The sequence below is a fragment of the Rhinolophus sinicus genome, linkage group LG14 (assembly GCF_036562045.2).
Source record: "Rhinolophus sinicus isolate RSC01 linkage group LG14, ASM3656204v1, whole genome shotgun sequence".
Taxonomy (NCBI): domain Eukaryota; kingdom Metazoa; phylum Chordata; class Mammalia; order Chiroptera; family Rhinolophidae; genus Rhinolophus; species Rhinolophus sinicus.
The window spans coordinates 45,707,881-45,727,541 of NC_133763.1; the positions used below are offsets into that span (position 1 = coordinate 45,707,881).

The 19,661-nt window shown below is 34.2% G+C and overlaps 1 protein-coding gene across 2 annotated transcripts; it reads left to right on the forward strand.

Moving 5' to 3' along the window:
• The first annotated feature begins 7,771 nt into the window (after positions 1–7,771).
• On the forward strand, positions 7,772–19,166 carry TSHB (thyroid stimulating hormone subunit beta). 2 transcript variants are annotated; one of them, XM_074318832.1, is made up of 3 exons: positions 7,772–8,475; positions 18,217–18,379; positions 18,832–19,166. In XM_074318832.1, exons 2-3 carry the CDS (start codon positions 18,218–18,220, stop codon positions 19,084–19,086), a joined length of 417 nt encoding a protein of 138 aa, XP_074174933.1. In that variant the 5' UTR covers positions 7,772–8,475; position 18,217; the 3' UTR covers positions 19,087–19,166. The 2 variants fall into 2 exon arrangements, with proteins under 2 accessions (XP_074174933.1, XP_019586108.1); XM_019730549.2 differs by lacking the exon at positions 7,772–8,475 and adding an exon at positions 15,257–15,308.
• The last annotated feature ends 495 nt before the right edge of the window (positions 19,167–19,661 follow it).

Below are 19,661 nucleotides of genomic sequence, written 5' to 3' on the forward strand. Positions count from 1 at the left end.
CCTAGTCTCAATAAGTAGAGAATTTCTCTTTTTACCAACAATATTGTTCATAGTTCCGGTGCTGAATCCTCTGTCAGCTTATATGAAATTAACAGCTATTAAGTTAAAACTTCTCTAGCCCTTATAATAGTACCTGAGAATTTTGTATATTTTGTTTATCAGCTAAATCACAAATATATCTTATCAGATTATCATGTTTAATGAACTCAAAGCTAATTCTTCAGGCCAGACCACAGGTAGGGTGTGTCAGTTAAAAATACGGGGTTTGTTTGACCGGCTGAGTTTGGGATCCTAGCTTTGCCATTCAAGTTCTGAGTGAGCTCTCTGCGGCTCAGTTTTCTGGTCTGTAAAATGGTGGTGATTATAACTAGAGAAAATGAGTTAATAGACATTTTGAAAGGTCTAGCACAAAGCAAGTGCTAATAATAGTTCTCATTTTTATTAATAAAATCCATGTTATGAATGCCCACGATAGATGGGCTTTCAGTGGGTTTTAATGAATTTGGCTTACCATATGAAGGTGAAAATTCAACAGGGAGAGTGAAAAAGGAGGACCTGTACTGTAGGAGATCCCTAGCTCCAAATTGGCCCTGTGGTCTCTCCCCATCCTTAGAAGCCTCCTTCTTGTCATGGAAGTACCTGAAGTGTCAGCAGAACCCATACTGCTAGACACCAGTAGCTATTATCACCCACGTGCTTCACCCAGGTGTTTTGAAAACTGATGTTAACTTGGAGGTTGCAGTTCCTACAGATGCACACATGATGGCTACCCCAGGGCAGTTCTGGCCAGTAATAGTTGGCGACAGTATGAAAGGCCCATTTGGCATGGAATATTGGTCTACTGGTGCCAGCTCCACTGGTTGAGTGCTCTCTGCCTTGCGCAGTCTACATCTGCTTTAGAGGCCTCAGGGAATGGTATCTGGTGCATGGGAGCCAAGTCAGGTTAGCTGGCAGGCCAGCAGGTGGCTGGACCCAAGGATAGCCCCAGGCAGCATAATCTGCAGCACCCAGGATCCAGAAAGGGGGCATGGGTGTGGCATGGTCTGGCCCGCCAGATACCCTGTGGCAGAGGGAAGATGATGATACCTGGGGGGGCTGAAGATTTTTGTCTAATGAATTTGTATCCCACAACCTTGATAAGCTCACTTATTTGTTCCAATAGCATTTTTGTAGATTCCTTAGAATTTCTGTGTAGATGATCATATCATCTATGGATAAAGACATTTTTACTTCTTCGTCTTCAACCGATATGCTTTCTATTTCTTTTTTGCCTTGTTGCATAGGCTAGTATGTCTAGTACAATGTTGTATACAAAAGGTGAGAGAGGGCATCCTCACCTTTCCCCAATTATTTAATCATAAATTGATATTAGATGGCTTTTATGAGGTCAAAGAAGTTCATTCTTTTACTAATTTGCTTGAAGTTTTATCATGAATAAACGTTGAATTTTCTCAGGCATTTTCTGCATTTTTGGGGATAATCATGTGGTATTTCAATTTTAGTCTGTTAATGTGGTGAGTTACATGGATTTTTTCATCTGAAACCAATTTTGCTTTCCTGGGATAAACCTCACTTGGTCAAGATATATTATTATTTTTGTATTTTATTGGATTCCATTTGCTAACATTTTTGTGAAACATTTTTGCATCTATGTTTTTGAAAGATGTTGGCCTCTAGTTTTCTTGTTTTGTATGTTTTTGTTTGGTTTGCTTCAAGGTAATGCTGGCCTTATAACATGAGTGGAGGATTGTTCCCTCATTCTCAATTTTTAGAAAGAGTTTGTGTCAAATTTGTATTATTTCTTTCCTAAATGTTTGATAGACTTCACCAGCAAAATCATCTGGGAGTGGAGTTTTCTTTGAGATAATATATTTAATTATAATATAAGCTTATTTGATAAATATGTGGCTATTTAGAGTTACTAGTTTTTCTTGAACTAGTTTTGATAATTTGTATTCTTCATGAAATATGTCTTTTTTCTTCTAAGTTGTTGAGTGTATTTCTAATAAAGCTGTTAATAATATTCTCTTATCTTTTAATGTTTGTAGGATCTGTAGTGAGGGCTCTTTTTTATTCTTGATTTTGGTGACTTGTGTCTATTTCTCTTGAGTGGTTTACTTAGATATTTATGGATTTTATTGATCTCTTCCAGAAAAACTTTCAGTTTTATTGATTTTTATCTTTTTTATTTCTTTGATTTCTGTTGTCATATTTATTTTTTCCTTTATTTTGCTTAATTTGGTTTTAATTTGTTTTTTTTTTTTTTTTAAAAAAAGGTGGAAGCTTAAATAATTGATTTGAGACCTTTGTTCTTTTCTAGTTTTTACATTTAAGGCTATAAATTTGTTTCTAAGCACTACATTAGCTGCATCCCACAAAGTTTAATATGTTGTGTTTTCATTTATGTTTAAAATAATTTCTAATTTCTCTTCTGATTTTTTTTCTTTGAACTATTGAATATTAAAAGTATGTTGTTTAATTTCCAAATATTTGGGGATTTTCCAGATATCCTCTGTTGTCGTTATTTAGTTTGATTCCATTTTGGTCAGAACCTACACTCAGTAGCATTACACTATTTTAAAATTTTTTTTGACACTTGTTATATGACCCAGAATATAGTCTATCTTGGTGACTGTCCCATGTGCACTCATGTGCATTTGTAAAGAATATACGCTCTGCTATTGGTGGGTAAAATGTTCTATGTATGTAAATTAGTATAAGTTAGTTTATAGGGTTGTTCAAGTTTTCTATATCCTTTCTGATATTTTGTGTACTTATTCAATTACTGAGAGAAAAGTGTTGACATTTTAATTATCATATGTACATTATCTGTTTCTCCTTTTAATTGATCAATTTTTATTTTATATATTTTGAAGTTTGATTTTAGGTGCATCCACATTTAGGATTGCTTTTCTTCTTGAATTTGCCCTTTTATCATTATAAAATGTCCCTCCTTATTCATAGAATGTGTATTGCTTTCAAGTTTACTTTAATATTAATATAGCCATTTCAACTTTTTAAAAATCAATGTTTGCATAGTATATCTTTTTTCATCCTTTTATTTTCAAACTATATGTGTCTCTATATGTAAAGTGGGTTACTTGTAGACAGAATATGGTCAGTCCTGATTTTTAAATCTAATCCAATCATCTTAGTATCTGAATGTTTAAACCATTTACATTTAATGTAATTATTGATATGGATAGGTTTAATTTTACTATCCTGCCATTTTTTTATATTCGTTTTCATCTGTTCATTGTTCCTTTTTTCTAGGTTTTTATTTTCCTTTGGATTACTTTAATATTGGCATGATTCCATTTTATCTTCACCATTGGCTTTTTAAAAATTAATAGACTTTATTTTTTAGAATGGTTTTAGATTCATAACAAAATTGAGTGGAACATACAGAGGTTTTCCATAACCATGTGCACCCACACATGCATAGCCTCTCTCTCTATTAACATCCTGCACCAGGGTGGTACAATTATTATAACTGATGAACCTTTATCAATACATCATTATCTAAAGTCCACAGTTTACATTAGGATTCACTCTTGGTGTACATTCTGTGGGTTTTAACAAATGTATAATGACATGTAGCCACTATCATAGTATCATACAGAATATTTTCAGTGCCCTAAAAAGTCCTCTGTGCTCTGCCCATTCATCCTTCCCTACCCCCAAACCCTGGTAACTGCTGATCTTTTTAATAGTTTTGTCTTTTCCAGATTGTCATATAGATGGAATCTTACAGTATTTAGCCTTCCCAGATTGGCTTCTTTCACTTAGTAATATACACTTAGGCCTCCTCCATATCTTTTCATGGCTTGATAACTCCCTTCTTTTAAGCACTGAATAATATTCCATTGTCTTGATATACCACCGTTTATTTATCTTTTCACCTCCTGAAGGACATTTGGTTGTTTCCAAGTTTTGGCAGATATGAATTAAGCTGCTGTAAACATCCATGTGCACATTTCTGTTTGGATATAAATTTTCAGTTCCTTTGGGTAAATGACAAGGAGCATGATTATCTTATGGTAAGATATGTTTAGTTGTGTAAGAAACTGCCAAACTGTCTTCCAAAATGTCGGTACCATGTTGCAATCCTACCAGCAATGAATGAGAGTTCCTGTTGCTCCACATTCTCCCCAGCATTTGGTGTTGTGAGTGTTCAGATTTTGGCCATTCTAATAGATGTGTAGTAATATCTCATTGCTGTTAGATTTTGCAATTCCCTGATGACATCTTCTCATATGCTTGTTTGCCATCTGTATGTCTTTTGTTTGTTTGTTTGTTTTTTTAGGAATCCACATTTTTTTTGGTGAGGTATCTGTTCAGGCTTTTTGTCCATTTTTAAATCAGGTTGTTAGTTTTTTATTGTCAAGTTTTAAGAGTTCTTCGTATATTTTGGATAATAATCTTTCATCTGTCTTTTATTTTTTTGGTAAAAAAATGAACAATCCAATTTATTGTCATTGAGTACAGATGTAAATGTGTTCATTCATTCAAGAAATATTTATTGAGTGTTTTCTATAAGCCAGGAAGTAAAACAAAAGATACAATCCACTCTTATGCAAACCTTATCTATAATGCTAATGCCATGCCTTCTACAGAAATTTGGGGAGAAGGCATTCCTAACATGAAAAAAAGCTGTCATTTTCTGATGTCATACTGCTACTCTATCATGTGACTATTAATTTATGCTGTGAATATCTGATATGTCTTTTGCAAATATTTTTTCCCAGTCTGTCTTCTCATTCTTTTGACACTATTGACTTTTTAGCTTACTTTAATTGTTAGTGGTTGCTCTAGGATTGTCAATATACATCTTTAATGTATCATAGTTTACCTTCAAATACTATTATAGTACTTCATACCGTGTTTCCCTGAAAATAAGACCTAACTGGTCCATCAGCTCTAATGAGTCTTTTGGAGCAAAAATTAATATAAGACCTGGTATTATATTATGTTATATTATGCTATGTTATGTTATATTGTATTACCCAGTCTTACATTAAAATAAGACCAGGTCTTATGTTAATTTTTGCTCCAAAAGACTCATTAGAGCTGATGGTCCAGCTAGGTCTTATTTTCGGGGAAATGTGGTATATAGTATAAGAACCTTACAGAAATATATTTCTATTTCCCATTTCTGTCCTTTGTTCTGTTCTTGACATATAATTCACTTCTACATATGTTATAAACCCCATAATACATTGCTTGTTATCTTTGCTTTAAGCTTTCAGTTGTCATTTTTTAAAGTTAGGTGAAATTCACATAATAAAATTACACATTTTAAAGTGAACAATTCTGTGATATTTAATATATTCACAGTGTTGTGCAAGCACTGCTTTTATCTAATTCCAAATCATTTTCCTCACCCCAAAATGAAAGCCTGTACTCATTAAGTTGTTATTTCCCATTTCCCACTCCCCCCAGCCCATGATAACTACCAGTTGACTTTCTTACTCTATGGGCTTACCTAGTCTGTATGTTTAAAATAAATGCAATCATACCATATGTGATCTTTTGTGTCTAGCTTCTTTCACTTCAGTTTTTTTTTTAATGCATATTTGGTGAAGCAAGTTAAGTGCATTATTTATTATTTATTGGCTACCACAGATTAATTTGCTAACAGAGTCTTTTATTGATTTTTACATATAACAATACTGTGAACTTGTTTGGAAATAAAAGGGTACTAAACAAAGATGAGAAAAGTTAAAATAATTTTTGATGAGATTAAAAATATTGTTGATTAGTTGCTGAGAAGTGATTACACATATTATTGTGAGTACAGTTAATACTGCTTATATTATTCAGCCACAGAAATAATATCTAATTACCATGAGGTTATATAAAGTAACAAAAATAGAGTAAATGATATTATATTAGGTTGGTGCAAAAGCAATTGCGGTTTAAAACGTTAAAAATAATTACAAAAACCGCAATTACTTTTGCACCAACCTAATACTAAGGAATAGAGAAATACAGGAAGGAATACTTAATACTGACCTGACTTTATAATACTATGAATTTTATTGCAGAAGATGTTAGCAATTCCTATTAACATTTATATATGAATTTAATTTCAAAAATGTTTGAAATGGAAAAAGCTTTTCTAAATTCATATTAATGTGGCAGATTAGGGGCTTTAACCTGTTATCAAAAGAAAGAAGTAAATTTACTTAATTTTTATACATATTAAATCAGCTTTGTCTCTCTACTTGAGAGCTTCAAAATAATAAATTGATCAATATGCACAAGGTCCAACTCTACTTGCTATCAATAATCTGTATTGTTTAAGAAAAGCATTAAAAGGAGTTTAATAAATGGATTTTGTTTCAAAAGGCAGACTATTCTAATGTGATTCTTATAGATAACTCAGACGTCAGATGGATAAACTGATTTTTAAAAATATATCTGTTGCACAGTAGAATTTCATGGAAGTAGAGCATCTTGCAAGCTAGAAGAAGACTCTTTGAGAAGGGTAAAATATTAATAAGTCTGATTCATATTCCAGTGTCACTCCTCTGTTTAGTTAATTGAAGATAGGCTTTTTTTTTCTTTGAAAATGAATTAAAAATTTTTAATGCAACAAAAAGTTTTTTAGGGAACTTGGATATTAGTCTGGCTTTGCTGTAACTATAGAACATCAGAGCAGTTAGTAACCTATCCATGTATGTAATTATAAACTCTGGAAATAACATCTGTATGTCCATTTATTTATACATTCAATAAATATTTACTGAACATCTAATATATGAAATAGGTAAACCCCTCCATTTATGCTGCTTATATTCTAGTGGAATGGGGAGAAACAAAGAATAAACATGTAAAAATAATTCAATAGTGGAAGTTATAAGTGCTATGAGGAAAGTATGAGAAGGGATTAAAAAGTGACAAGTAATTTTAAAGCGAGATGATGAAGCCATTTGGAGATCTGCTGAAAGAGCCATTATTATGTTGAGGTACGTTCCCTCCATACACACTTTGTTGAGAGTTTTTATCATAACTGGAAGTTGAAAATTGTCAGATGCTTTTTCTTTATCTATTGAGATGATCATGTGATTTTTTATCCTTCCTTTTGTTAATGTGGTATACTAATGTTGATTGATTTGCAAACGTTGAACCATCCTTGTATCCTGAAATATATCCCACTTGATCATGGTGTATGATCCTTTTAATGTACTGTTGAATTTGTTTTGCCAGTGTTTTGTTGAGAATGTTTACGTCTATGCTCATCAAGGATATTGGCCTGTGATTTTATTTTTTGTAGTGTTCATGTCTTGTTTTGATATCAGGGTAATGCTGGCCTTGTAAAATGACTTTTGAAATGTTCTCTGCTTCTCAATTTTTTGGAAGAGTTTGAATGTGTGGTGGAATTCACCTGCGAAGCCGTCTGGCCTGGACTTTAGTTTGTTGGGAGGTTTCTAATTAGTGATTCTTCTCTTTACTAGTAATCAGTTTACTCAGATTTTCTATTTCTTCATAACTCATTCTTGGAAAGTTGTATATTTCTAAAAATTTAGCTATTTTTTTCTAGGATGTCTGATTTTGGGGGCTTTAATTGTTCACAATAGTCTCTTATGATATTTTGTATTTCTGTGGTATCAGTTTTAATGTCTCCTCTTTCATTTCTAATTTTATTTGAGACCTCTCTTTTTTTTGGTGAGTCTACCTAAGGGTTTGTCAATTTTGTTTATTTTTTCAAACATTGAGCTCTTAGTTTTATTGATCTTTTCTATTGTGTTTTTAGTCTCTTATTTATTTCTGTTCTGATCTTTGTTATTTCCTTTTTTGTACTAACTTTGGGCTTCATTTGGTCTTTTTATAGTTCTTTGGGTGTAAAGTTAGGTTGTTTACTTGAGTTTTTTTTTTCTTCTTTAATTCTTGAGGTAGGCCTGTATTGCTATGAATGGCTCTCTTAGGGCCACTTTTGTTGAATCCTGTAGATTCTAGTATGTTGTATTTCTGTTTTTATTTGTCTCTAGATATTTTTAAATTTCTCCTTTTTAAAAAATCAATGACCCATTTGTTTCAGTAGCGTGTCCCAAAAAAATGTATACACATTTTAAGAGATGCTAACTGTGTATTACTTTTCAAATTTGAATTACGGTAGCAATGTGTAATATGATGTTCATTCAAAAGATGGCGCTAATCAAATGAATGCCAGCGTCTCCATGCGACAGGAAGGACAGTCAAAGAAAATGGCAGAAGCACAGTTGTCTTTCAAGGAGCACAAGACCATTTTGAAGTAGTATTTGAAATTCGAGAATGTTCTCCTGACTTAACACTCCTTGACTTCTACCTATGTTGGACCTGAAAGGATGTGGTGTACCACAGAAAACCGGCTGCACTGGCAGTTCTTCTGGAAAAAATTGAAACGGCATGCGCAGCAATACAAGTGGACACTTTGGTCAACTGTAGCTCAAGCAGTAGTTCGCCGTAATCAGAAGTGTCTGGACGCTGATGGTAACCCCTTTGAGCACCTCTTATAACTGCAGAAGTCAAACTTGACATGTATTCATCTTGTGTTATTAGTATATATTGAGTATTACAATTTTAATACAGTTTTCCTTTCTTAAAATGTGTGTACATTTTTTTTTTGGCTACGTGTGTGTACATATATATAAATATAAACATAAATAAATATTTATAAATGCATATTTATAAATGTTTATATCTTCTTGTTAGATTTACCCCTTTATCATTATGTAATGCTCTTTGTCTTTTATTATAGCCTCTGTTTTAAAGTCTATTCTGTCTGAGCTTTGCTACACCAGCTTTCTTTTTGTTTTCATTTGCATGGAATATCTTTCTCTATCCCTTTGCTTTCAGTCTGTGTGTGTCCTTGCTTCTGAAGTGAGTCCCTTGTAGCCAGCATATAGGTGGGTCTTGTTTAATTATTGAAGGTATGTACTTCATGCCATTTTGTTAATTGTTTTCTGGCTGTTTTGTAGTTTTTCTTATTGCTTTCTTCTCTTTCTGTCTTCCCTTGTGGTTTAATGGCTTTTTTTAGTGTTATGTTTTGATTTCTTTTTCATTTTCTTTTGTGTGTTTACTATGATTTTTGCTTTGTGGTTACCATGAGGTTCATATATAATATCCCATGTATATAATGGTTTGTTTTAAGTTGATGTCAACTTAAATTTGAGCACATTCCAAAACTTTACATTTGTGCTCCCACCCTCCCACCTGCCACATATTACATTTTTTATGTCATAGTTTATATCTTTTTATTTTATGCATCCCCTAACTAGTTTTAGTTATTTTACTACTTTTGTCTTTTAATCTTCATACTTTGTAAGTAGTTGTTCACTATCTTGACTATATATTTACCTTCACCAGTGGGATTTTTACTTTTGTGTGTTTTCTTGTTATTAATTAGTGCTATTTCTTTTCAGCTTAAAGAAGTCCCTAAATTTCTTGTAAGGCCAATTTAGTAGTGATAAATTCCTTTAACTTTTCTTGCTTGGAAAACTCTTAATTTCTCCTTCAATTTTTAATGATAATGTTGCCATGTAGAGAATTGTTGGTTTGAAGTTTTCCTTCCAGTCATGTCATGCCACTCCCTTCTGGCCTGCAAAGTTTCTGCTGAAAAATCTGCTGATAGCCTTACAAGGTTTCCGTTGTATGTAACAAGGTGTTTTTCTCTTGCTGCTTTAACATTCTCTGTTTAACTTCTATCATTTTAATTATACTGTGTCTTGGTGTGGATCTCTTTAGGTTATGTTATTTGGAACTCTCTGAGTTTCCTGGAACTGGGTGTGTGTTTTATTCCCCAGATAAGGAAAATTTTCAGGCATTATTTCTTCAAATACATTTTCTGGCTGTTTCTCTCTCTCTTCTCTTTCTAGGACCCCTACAATGTAAATGTTATTCTACTTGAATTGTCCCAAAGTTCCCTTAAGTTATCTTCACTTAATTTTTTGTTCTTTTTGCTGCTGTTTCTGAGTGATTTCCATTGCTTTGTCTTCTAGCTCACTGATTTATTCTTCTGCTTCATCAAGTCTTCGTTGAACCCCTTTAGTGTATTTTTTTAGTTCAGTTATTGCATTCTTCAGCTTTGTAATGTCTGCTTGGAACTTTCTTATATTTTCTGACTTTTTGTTGAAGATCTCACTGTGCTCATCTATTCTTTGCCTGAGTTCAATGAACAACTTCATGACCATTGCTTTGAATTGTTTATTAGGTAGATTGCTTATCTCCATTTCATTAAGGTCTTTTTTTCTGAAGCTTTTCGTGTTCTTTTGTTTAGAATATATTCCTCTATCTCCTCATTTTGCCAGACTTTCTGTGTTTCTATGTATTAGGCACATCAGCTATCCCTCCCAGTGTTGAAAGAGTCATTTTGTGTAAGAGATGTCCCATGGGGCCCAGAAGTGCAATTTCTCCTGGCCACAAGAGACATGTGCTCAAGGCGTGTTCCCAGTGTGGGTTGCATATGCCAGCTTGCTGTGGCAGGGCTGTGGCTGCAGCACAGGTGGGCTGGGCTCTCATGCAACTTGGCTGTGGTGTGCTTTTTTTTCTTTCCTCAATGTAGGCATTTATGACTATAAAGTTTCCTCTTGTAACTGCTTTTGTTACATTCCACAAGGTTTGGTATGTTGTGTTTCCATTTTCATGTGTTCCAATTGTTTATTTCTTCTTTAATCCATTGATAGTTCAGGAGTGTGTTGTTTAATTTTCACATATTTGTGAATTTTCACCAGTTTTCCTACTATTGTTGAAATCTAGTTTTATACCTTTGTGGTCAGAAAAGATGCTTGATATGATTCCAATCTTCTTAAATTAGTTAAGACTTGTTTTGTGACCTACCATATAATCTACATTGGAGAATCATCTGTGTGTGCTTGAGAAGAATGTGTATTTTGCTGCTGTTGGATGGAATGTTGTGTATATGTCTATTAGGTTTGTGTAGTTCAAGTCCATTATTTCTGTATTGATTTTGTCTTGATGATCTATGCATTGTTAAAAGTGGGATAGTTAAGACCCATATTATTATTGCATTGCTGTTTATTTCTGCCTTCTTATCCATTCATTATTCTTCAATATATTTAGGCACTCCAACATTGGATGTGTGTATATTTATAATTGTTATATCCTCTTGATAAATTGACCCCTTTGTCATTATATAATGACCTCCCTTTTCTCTTGTTAAGAGTTTTGACTTACAGTCTATTTTATCTGATATAACTACCCTTGTTCTCTTTTGGTTTTCATTTGCATGGAATATCTTTTTTCATCCCTTCACTTTGAGGCTGTGAGTGACCTTAAAGCTTAAGTGAGTCTCTTGTAGGCAGGATATCATTGGGTCCTATTTTTTTTTTTTAATGATTCAGCCACTGTATGTCTTTTAATTGGAGAATTTAAACAACTTTGTATTTTGAGTAATTACTGATATGTAAGGACATACTATTACCATTTTGTTAACCTGTTTTCTGATTGTTTTATAGTTCTTTTATCCTCTTCCTCTTCTGCAGACTGTCTTTGATAATTGACATTATTTTTTTATAGTGGTATGCTTTGATTCTTTTTAACATTTGTGTATCTATTCCAGGTTTTTCTTTGTGATTACTCTAAGACACTTATATAAAATATTTCATATTTGTGACAGTTTATTTTAAGCTATAACAACTTCATTTGCATAAAAAAGTTTTACACATTTACTTGCCTCCCCCATTTTATGTTATGTGGTGCTCCAGTGTACTTCATTTTATATTGTGTTGCATTAACAAAATATTATAGCTATGGTTATTTTCAACAGTTCTGTGTTTTAGCTTACATGCTAGAGTTCAATATGATTTACATATTCTTCAGCTGCAGAATTTCTATTTTTCTTGTTTATGATTTCTATCTCTTTGTTGAATCTCTCATTTTGTTCATGCATTGTTTTCCTGAGTTCGTGGAGTTATCTGTCTATATGCCCTTCAATCTCACTGAGCTTCTTTAAAATAATTAATTAGGATTTTTTTTTTTTTTTAGGTTACTTGCATTTCCATTTCTTTGGGATCAATTAACTGGAAACTTATTGTGTACCTTTGGTGTTGTCATGTTTTGATGTCCTTTGTTTACTAATTCTATTATCTGTACCATTTCTGGGTCAGTTTTAATTGATTAATTTTCTCTTCATTTTTAATAATATTTTCCTGCTTCTTTTCATGCTTAGTAATTTTATATTGAATGCTGCATATTGCGGATTATACCTTTTAAGTGTCAGATATTGTTGCATTCCTATAAATACTCTCCACCTTTGTTCTTTGACTCAGTTGTGTTCCTTGCAAATAGTTGATCCTTTTGGCTCTTGCTTTTAAAATTTGTTAAGCAGGACCAGAACAGTATTTAGTTTAAGGCTAATTTTTCTCCACAATTGAGGCAAAACACTTCTAAATATACTACCTGATTTTCCATGAATTAAGAAATTTTCCACTGTTTCTGGTTGTAACAAACCCTATGCTTATCTCTGTGTGAGTCCCAGAACTGTTCTCTTGACTCCTTTGAGGTATTTCTTTCCCCAGCCTGATCTGGTTTCCTCACCTGCATGAGTTTATCCATTTTCAGCTGAATACTCAGAGAGCTCCTCTGCACAACTCTGTGCAGTTCTCTTCTCTCCAATACTCTTCCCTGTGAATTCCAGGTGCCTTGGGCTCTATGGATGCCCAGGTCCCTCTCCTCAATCTGGGGACACTTCTGGTCTCTGCCTTGATATCTTTCCCTGTGCCATAGGTCAGAAGCTTTCTTCAGGCAGTAAGCTGTAGTTCTCTTGTTTGTTTCCTGTCTCTTTGGGATCACTTTCCTTTGTTACCTAATGTTCAATGTGTGTAGAATCATTGTTTCATGTATTTTGTTCTGTTTATAGTTATTTGAGATGGAAGAGTAAATCTAGTCCAGATGTGAAAGTTCATTCTGCCTGGATTCTTTTAACAGTATCAGACCATACATGAGAGCCCCTATTACCCAAATATATGATTTAAAAAAACATTTTTTTATTGGAGAACAGTGTGTTTCTCCAGGGCCAATCAGCTCCGAGTTGTCGTCCTTCAATCTAGGTGTGGAGGACGCAGCTCAGCTCCAAGTCCAGTTGTCGCTTTGAATCTTTAGTTGCAGGGGGCGCAGCCCACCATCCCATGCGACGGCAACCTTGTTGTTGAGAGCTCGCGCTCTAACCAACTGAGCCATCCAGCCAATAGATGATATTTTTTGTAGTTCTTCTAGTAGTAGGCCAAGTGTATATCAGTTACCTATTATGTGTGTGTGCATATATTTCCCAGGGATATGTATATAAATCTGCTAGAAACTGAGTTCATGAATCAATATTTTGTACAACAGAGGCACTACTTTTGTTAGAAACAAACATCCAAGATTCCCAGTTACTGTACTGTTGTCTTACCATCTTGCCTGGAAGCACATGAAACAGGTTAAGTTGGCCATCCTCATTTTCACTTGACCTGTTTTCAGAGTTCTTCTCTTACTACACACTGGTAGCAATATTCCCAAGATTTGGGGGCCCTTGGAATGGCTATTCCTGGTATATATCCCAAACTCTGCCTTGACTTCTTCATCCCACCTCCAGGGAGACTCACTTATACCAGGCCCCATTTTTTTCATTAACAATAAAGACTAGAACAAGTAAAAACTAATGGGGTTGTCAATCTGTAATAATATATATGACTTACTGAGCATCTAGCATGTGTCAGACTTTCTATATATTTTGTCTAGTTCTCTTAAAACAACTAATCATGAGGAGGGCCTTAGGGACTCAGAGAAGGCTTTGCAGAAGGCGTGCTTTTCAGTGACGTCATGAAGGATGAGTCATAGTTAGGTGAGATGAGGCATGGAGTGGTGGATCGAGCAGATGTTCCAGATGTAGGGAATGGTACGAGAAAAGATTTGGACGTAAGAGAGTATGTGACTAATTTGAGGAACTCAGTTCCGTTTGACTGAAGAACATATTATAGAAAGGGGAGAAAGGGTGGAGAAGACGGGGCAGGGTTGGGAGATGGGTAAAGATGAAACTAGAGATATAAAATAGATTGTGAAAAACTTTGTAAATGATACTAAGAAGTTTGGACTTTTTTTCTGAGGGCAATGGGAAATTCTCATTGAACTTTGGCATATTTTGTTACAGTGAGGCAAATGGATTGAAGGGTAAAACTGAGTTAAAGCTATGGAGAGGGAGAAACATATATGTTAGTTTAAAAAACTCAATAATTATTTATTCATGCACTCTCTTAGCCTTTATGCATTCCACAAATACAATGAATGCTCACTGTGTACTAGGCACTGGGACTAAATACCGTATTTTGCTGTGTATAGTGCACACTTTTTTGCCTAAATTTGCGAGGGAAAAATAAGGATGCACATTATATATGGGTAGTACTAATTCCATTTCCCTGAAAGTTTGGGCCAAAAACATGGGTGCGCATTATACACGAGTGTGCATTATACATGGGAAAATATGGTATTTGTTGAATTAATAAATGTTGAATTATTATAAATTAGCTCTCATTTATTAAACACTTATATGCCAGACACTGTTAAGTGCTCTATATAAACACAAACAATGATGATATCTTTAAATAGATGAAGAAACTGAGGTAGAGAGAGCTCAAGCGTGTCAATGTCACATAGCTAGTAAGTGGTGGAGCCAGGATTTGATCTCAGATCAGTTTGACATCCTGTCAGATTTGGTCATTTTGCTTAAATGACTATTGTTTCACATGTAAATTTTATTTATTATTTTTTTAATTCATAAAACAAAATATTTTTAACTAATTAATTTTTTTGTTTGTTTTAAGCAGCAACATATATGCCAATTATCCTGAATTTCCATGAAGAAATTGCCTTTGCTTTGTAGATGAGCATTGATTTTTGTATCTCTAAATGGGCACGTAGGTAAAATTTGGGGCACTGAAGCCCCAAGTAAATTTTCATTCCCACATCTTACTTAGATGATGTTAAAGGTTTTTTTTTTTTGCCTGTGTATATCCTTTGTTAATATTAATAAATATTACTGAAGGATATATTTAAAAGGGTAATTTTATTTTGAAACAGGAAAGAGGAAAATTTATGCTGCAAAAATGTCAGAGTTTCCAGAGGAAGGTGTTGTGAAAATGTTTATCTAAACACATTTTATTTGGGGTTCAGTATGAATTTTCAATAGATGTTTTCAGATAAGGAAGCTGTAATTCAAACGCAATTATATAAACAAGAAGATCAGAGAGGAATTATTCTAAAGGGTATAAAATGAACCAAGAGCTTTTAGTCTGAGTCATTGCAGCATCAGCTCACCAATGCAAAGTAAGGTAGGTGTCTCCACAGAGAAAGCTTTGTGAAAGGAAATGTTCTTATTCTAACTTTTTTCACTTTCACCATTTTAGCATGTATTCAAAAATGACAAATGCTGAGTGATAATTTGCTCTGGTAGGCTCTAAGAATTTTAATTATTGCTCCAAAATAGTTTACTGTTGTGTAAAATTGAGTAAACTACATACATAGGATAAGAAAAAATTCCATTGACTTAAAAGAAGAGGAACAATTATTTCCCTAATGAAAGCTGATTGATGTTCATGGCCTTCTCTTTCTATTTACATTTTGATTTAAATATTTTTGTCAATCGGATAATGTGTTTATCAAATCCTGTCAATTACTAATGGTTATCTTTGATGATAATATACTTCTGGGAAAACTTAGAGTAAATTCAATTTTGAGTACCCACGAGGATAATTTACTCTGTATTATTTTAGTTATTTAATAGCTAAATCATCTTGCATAGTGTCCAGTGCACACACCTGCTTTGTAGTACATTGGCTTTCTAGAAAAATGTATTGCTTTAGGAAAGTTCCTGGATTGTTTATAGGGTGGGCAATTGATTCTTTTCATAGTTGTATTAAGGGATTTGGATAGAAAAGACTGGTGAAGGAAATTAGTAGAGCAGAGAGAAATGTGTTCATTAAGCATAAAGGTAGTGAGAGAAAAGGTGAATTAAGGGACAAAAAAAGAAGCTATCTTAGAAGAAGGAAAAACACTGAAAGTTTATACATATATGGTCATGCCACTTGAAAAAGGCATCTCTCCTTATTTAAGGGCCTGAAATCATGGCTTCTTTGTTTAGCTGCTCCATAAATAATTTAGAGGCAATTAAGTTGCAGAGATGAGAATCCAGGTGATAAAAGAGAAATTGTGGAAGACTTTATATATATGTTTTTTAATATATGTTTATAGTCATATATATATATATAGTTAAATAGTCCTCTATAGTATGCTGAGTGCTCCACATGTGTTGTTGTATTTCTTTGTATGAATTTAGAAAGGGGAATATGGAAAAATTAAGTTCCAAAGATATTAAATTGCTTAGTTACATACAATTGCAGTGAAACCTGGGAGCAGAATTCTAGATCACTAACTCTTAGACAAGGAATCTGGCACTAATTTATTACATAGAATCATAGACTATTTGTGCTGAAAAGTCCTTCCTGATCATCTTTTAGTTTTAATGATCTAATCATCTGATCATCCTTTTCTAGATGAGGAAATTGAAGCCCAGAAAGCTTCTGTGGGTGAAGTTTTACTATTTGCAATAAAGGAGAAAGGCTAATTCTTGGTTTTCTTACATCTACAAAGTTATACAGCTACTTTGCTGATAATCCAGAACTTTTAACGTTTTTTGTTGTTATTTTAGAGTTTTACACTTACAAGAGGAACTTTACAAAAAGACAGTGTCCATCGTGAATGTGACAACAATAGGTTGAAGTTCCAAAACAGTTTTTCATTCTACAATTTAAAAAAGGGTCAGGTGTAACTTGTCTCTTTCTGTTTTGCAGATGGGAAAATAAAGCCTAGATTAAATATTTTAGTCAATTTCTCATAGATACACAGGCGATCGTGAAATAGAATTCTTTTCCTTATCTCTAGGACCAGTATTCTTACCACTAGGTCACCACACACCTATTTTGTACAGAATCATAGAGCTAAAAGTTAAAATATGTGAAGTTAATTATCTCCTATGGGAAAAATCCAGTAGCTGTCTGGCTAGATGGGCAAGAACATACAATCATGACAGGTGAATATTTTATATAATTTACTCAGTTGTTATTTTTAACATTCTGCAGAGGATCCTCTAAGTCTGGCTCTAAAATAATGGAACCAACTTTACCATAGAGGAAGCTCTCATTTGTGTAGCACTAGAGAAAACTAGACTCCTTGAGCAACAAATTCTTCTATCTTCCTTCCCAAATAGAAATACCAGGAAAACTTCCAAGGAATAATTGCATATGCAACATTTTATTTACAACGGTTCACCAGAAAACCCTTCTTAATGGGTTAGTTTGCTTTCTTGTCTATACAGAAGGAATTTTTGATAATTGTTGGTTTTAGAGTCATAATTTGGATTCTTTCAGAGCACTTAGAACAATATGTATTTTCATTAGTGCTCATACTTATCTCTTCGACTAGATTGTCAGCCCTTGAGATCAAAGAGCAGAGCTTATGCATTTTGTATATCTCAGTGCCTAGTTCAAATGCTCACTATATGAGGTCAGATGATTAGGTTCATGAACTCATCCTAGAAAAAATGCTATATATCTCATTGCTGAATATCACAGTGATCACCTTCGAAGTGCTCCCCTTGGGAAGTTATGCACCAACACCAGTGCCTAGTCCACCCTTCAAAGCAATTTTGGAACTCTTTTTCTGGAATGGCACTCAGAGCTGTCGTATTACCGTTGATGTCCTGAATGTCATCAATATGTCTTTCAATATTTCCTTTATCTTCAGGTAAAGAAAGAAGTGATTGGGGGCCAGATCAGGTGAGTAGGGAGGGTGTTCCAATACAGTTATTTGTTTACTGACTAAAAACTCCCTCACAGACAGTGCCGTGTGAGCTGGTGCATTGTCGTGATGCAAGAGCCATGAATTGTTGGTGAAAAGTTCAGGTTATCTAACTTTTTCATGCAGTGTTTTCAACACATCCAAATAGTAAACTTGGTAAACTGTCCAGTTGGTACAAATTCATAATGAATAATCCCTCTGATATCAAAAAAGGTTAGCAACATCGTTGCAACAAGTTTGCAAATTTGTCAGACCTCGTACATGTATGTATGTATATATATATATATATTTATACATATGTGTATTAAAATATGTATTTTAAGCTCTTTCCAAATGTCCTAAAAGATACATCTAATAGGTTCTTTAATTTTGTCTTTGATTTAGCATGAGTGCTATCTTCCTGATGTCCATACTTTTTGGCCTTGCATGTGGACAAGTGACATCGTTTTGTATTCCAACCGAGTATATGATGCATGTTGAAAGGAAAGAATGTGCTTACTGCCTAACCATCAATACCACCATCTGTGCTGGATATTGTATGACACGGGTATGTAGTTCACCTCACTTCTTTCGGCTGTAAATTAGACAAACCTGGACACAGTCCATTTCTGTCCAGAAAAGAAATGAGATAAATCACAACCTCATTTCCCAAATGTAATGGTTATTGGCTCCTTAGAGGTAGAGTGCACTGGTTACAATATTATATGGATCTACTCAGCACAATGGGTACAGATAATTTTCTAACACTTGACTTCCAAACTTTATTTCAACCTTATCTTGTTCCTATGATCAAGGATAAAAGGGGTGTGTGTGCCACTTTTGTCTCCCTGGGATTCAATGAGGGTGTGTTGAGTTGGTATTCGGGAATGGGACTAGGCATCTTCCCCCAGTCCTATTTGTGACAAAGGAATATAAGTGAATTAACTTTTATTTGTTTCCATTATCTAGATGTGTCCTAAAGTCCTATCACACTATGTTCCTTTTTCTATTTTTCCTCAGGATATCAATGGCAAGCTGTTTCTCCCCAAATATGCTCTGTCCCAGGATGTTTGTATATACGGAGACTTCATGTACAAGACGGTAGAAATACCGGGATGCCCACACCATGTCACTCCTTATTTCTCCTACCCTGTAGCTGTGAACTGTAAGTGTGGCAAGTGCAATACTGACTATACTGACTGTGTACAGGACGCCATCAAGACAAACTACTGCACCAAACCTCAGAAGGCGTATGTGCTGGGACTTGCCATCTAACTTCAATAGTGATGTAATGTGCAATTCAGTTACATGTGTTTGTGTAGAATAAAACTAACATATCAATATATTTCACAACACGTTGTGTACATTTCGAGTACTGTTTCATCCATCCCCATACCCATGCTTGCATGAGAGAGCTTGCTGAGGGGCTTCAGAAGACAAGGTGACTGAAAAAGCCTTTGGAGCTCATATGAAAGATGGTTTCCACATGAAAGGGCAGAGTGCAGGCAAACAGGGACAAGAAATACTAACGAAAGCCAGCCTTGAGCCAGCTCTTTTAACAGAGGGCCACAAAGTTTGTCTTGACATAAAAAATGAACATGGGAATGCTACAGAATTATAGGAAAGGGTAATGTGATCGAAGCTGAAGGAATATGTGGCATTAGGGTACCCGTTAGATTTGAACATTAGACTTTTTACTCATTAATCAAATATTATCTGTATTTGATATGTAGTTTTCAGAGGGGATGTTATAATCCTGCAGTTTTAAGTGTCCATGTTATCAAGTGATCTGAGAACCCAAAACCCCAGATTGGAGACAGTGCTAATATCAGGTTCCAAAGGACTGGAGT

Coding starts and splice junctions, on each gene's coding strand:
- TSHB (XM_074318832.1), top strand. CDS start 18,218: ATGAGTGCTATCTTCCTGATGTCCATACTTTTTGGCCTTGCATGTGGA. Junction 18,380..18,831: donor CTGGATATTGTATGACACGG/GTATGTAGTTCA, acceptor ATTTTTCCTCAG/GATATCAATGGCAAGCTGTT.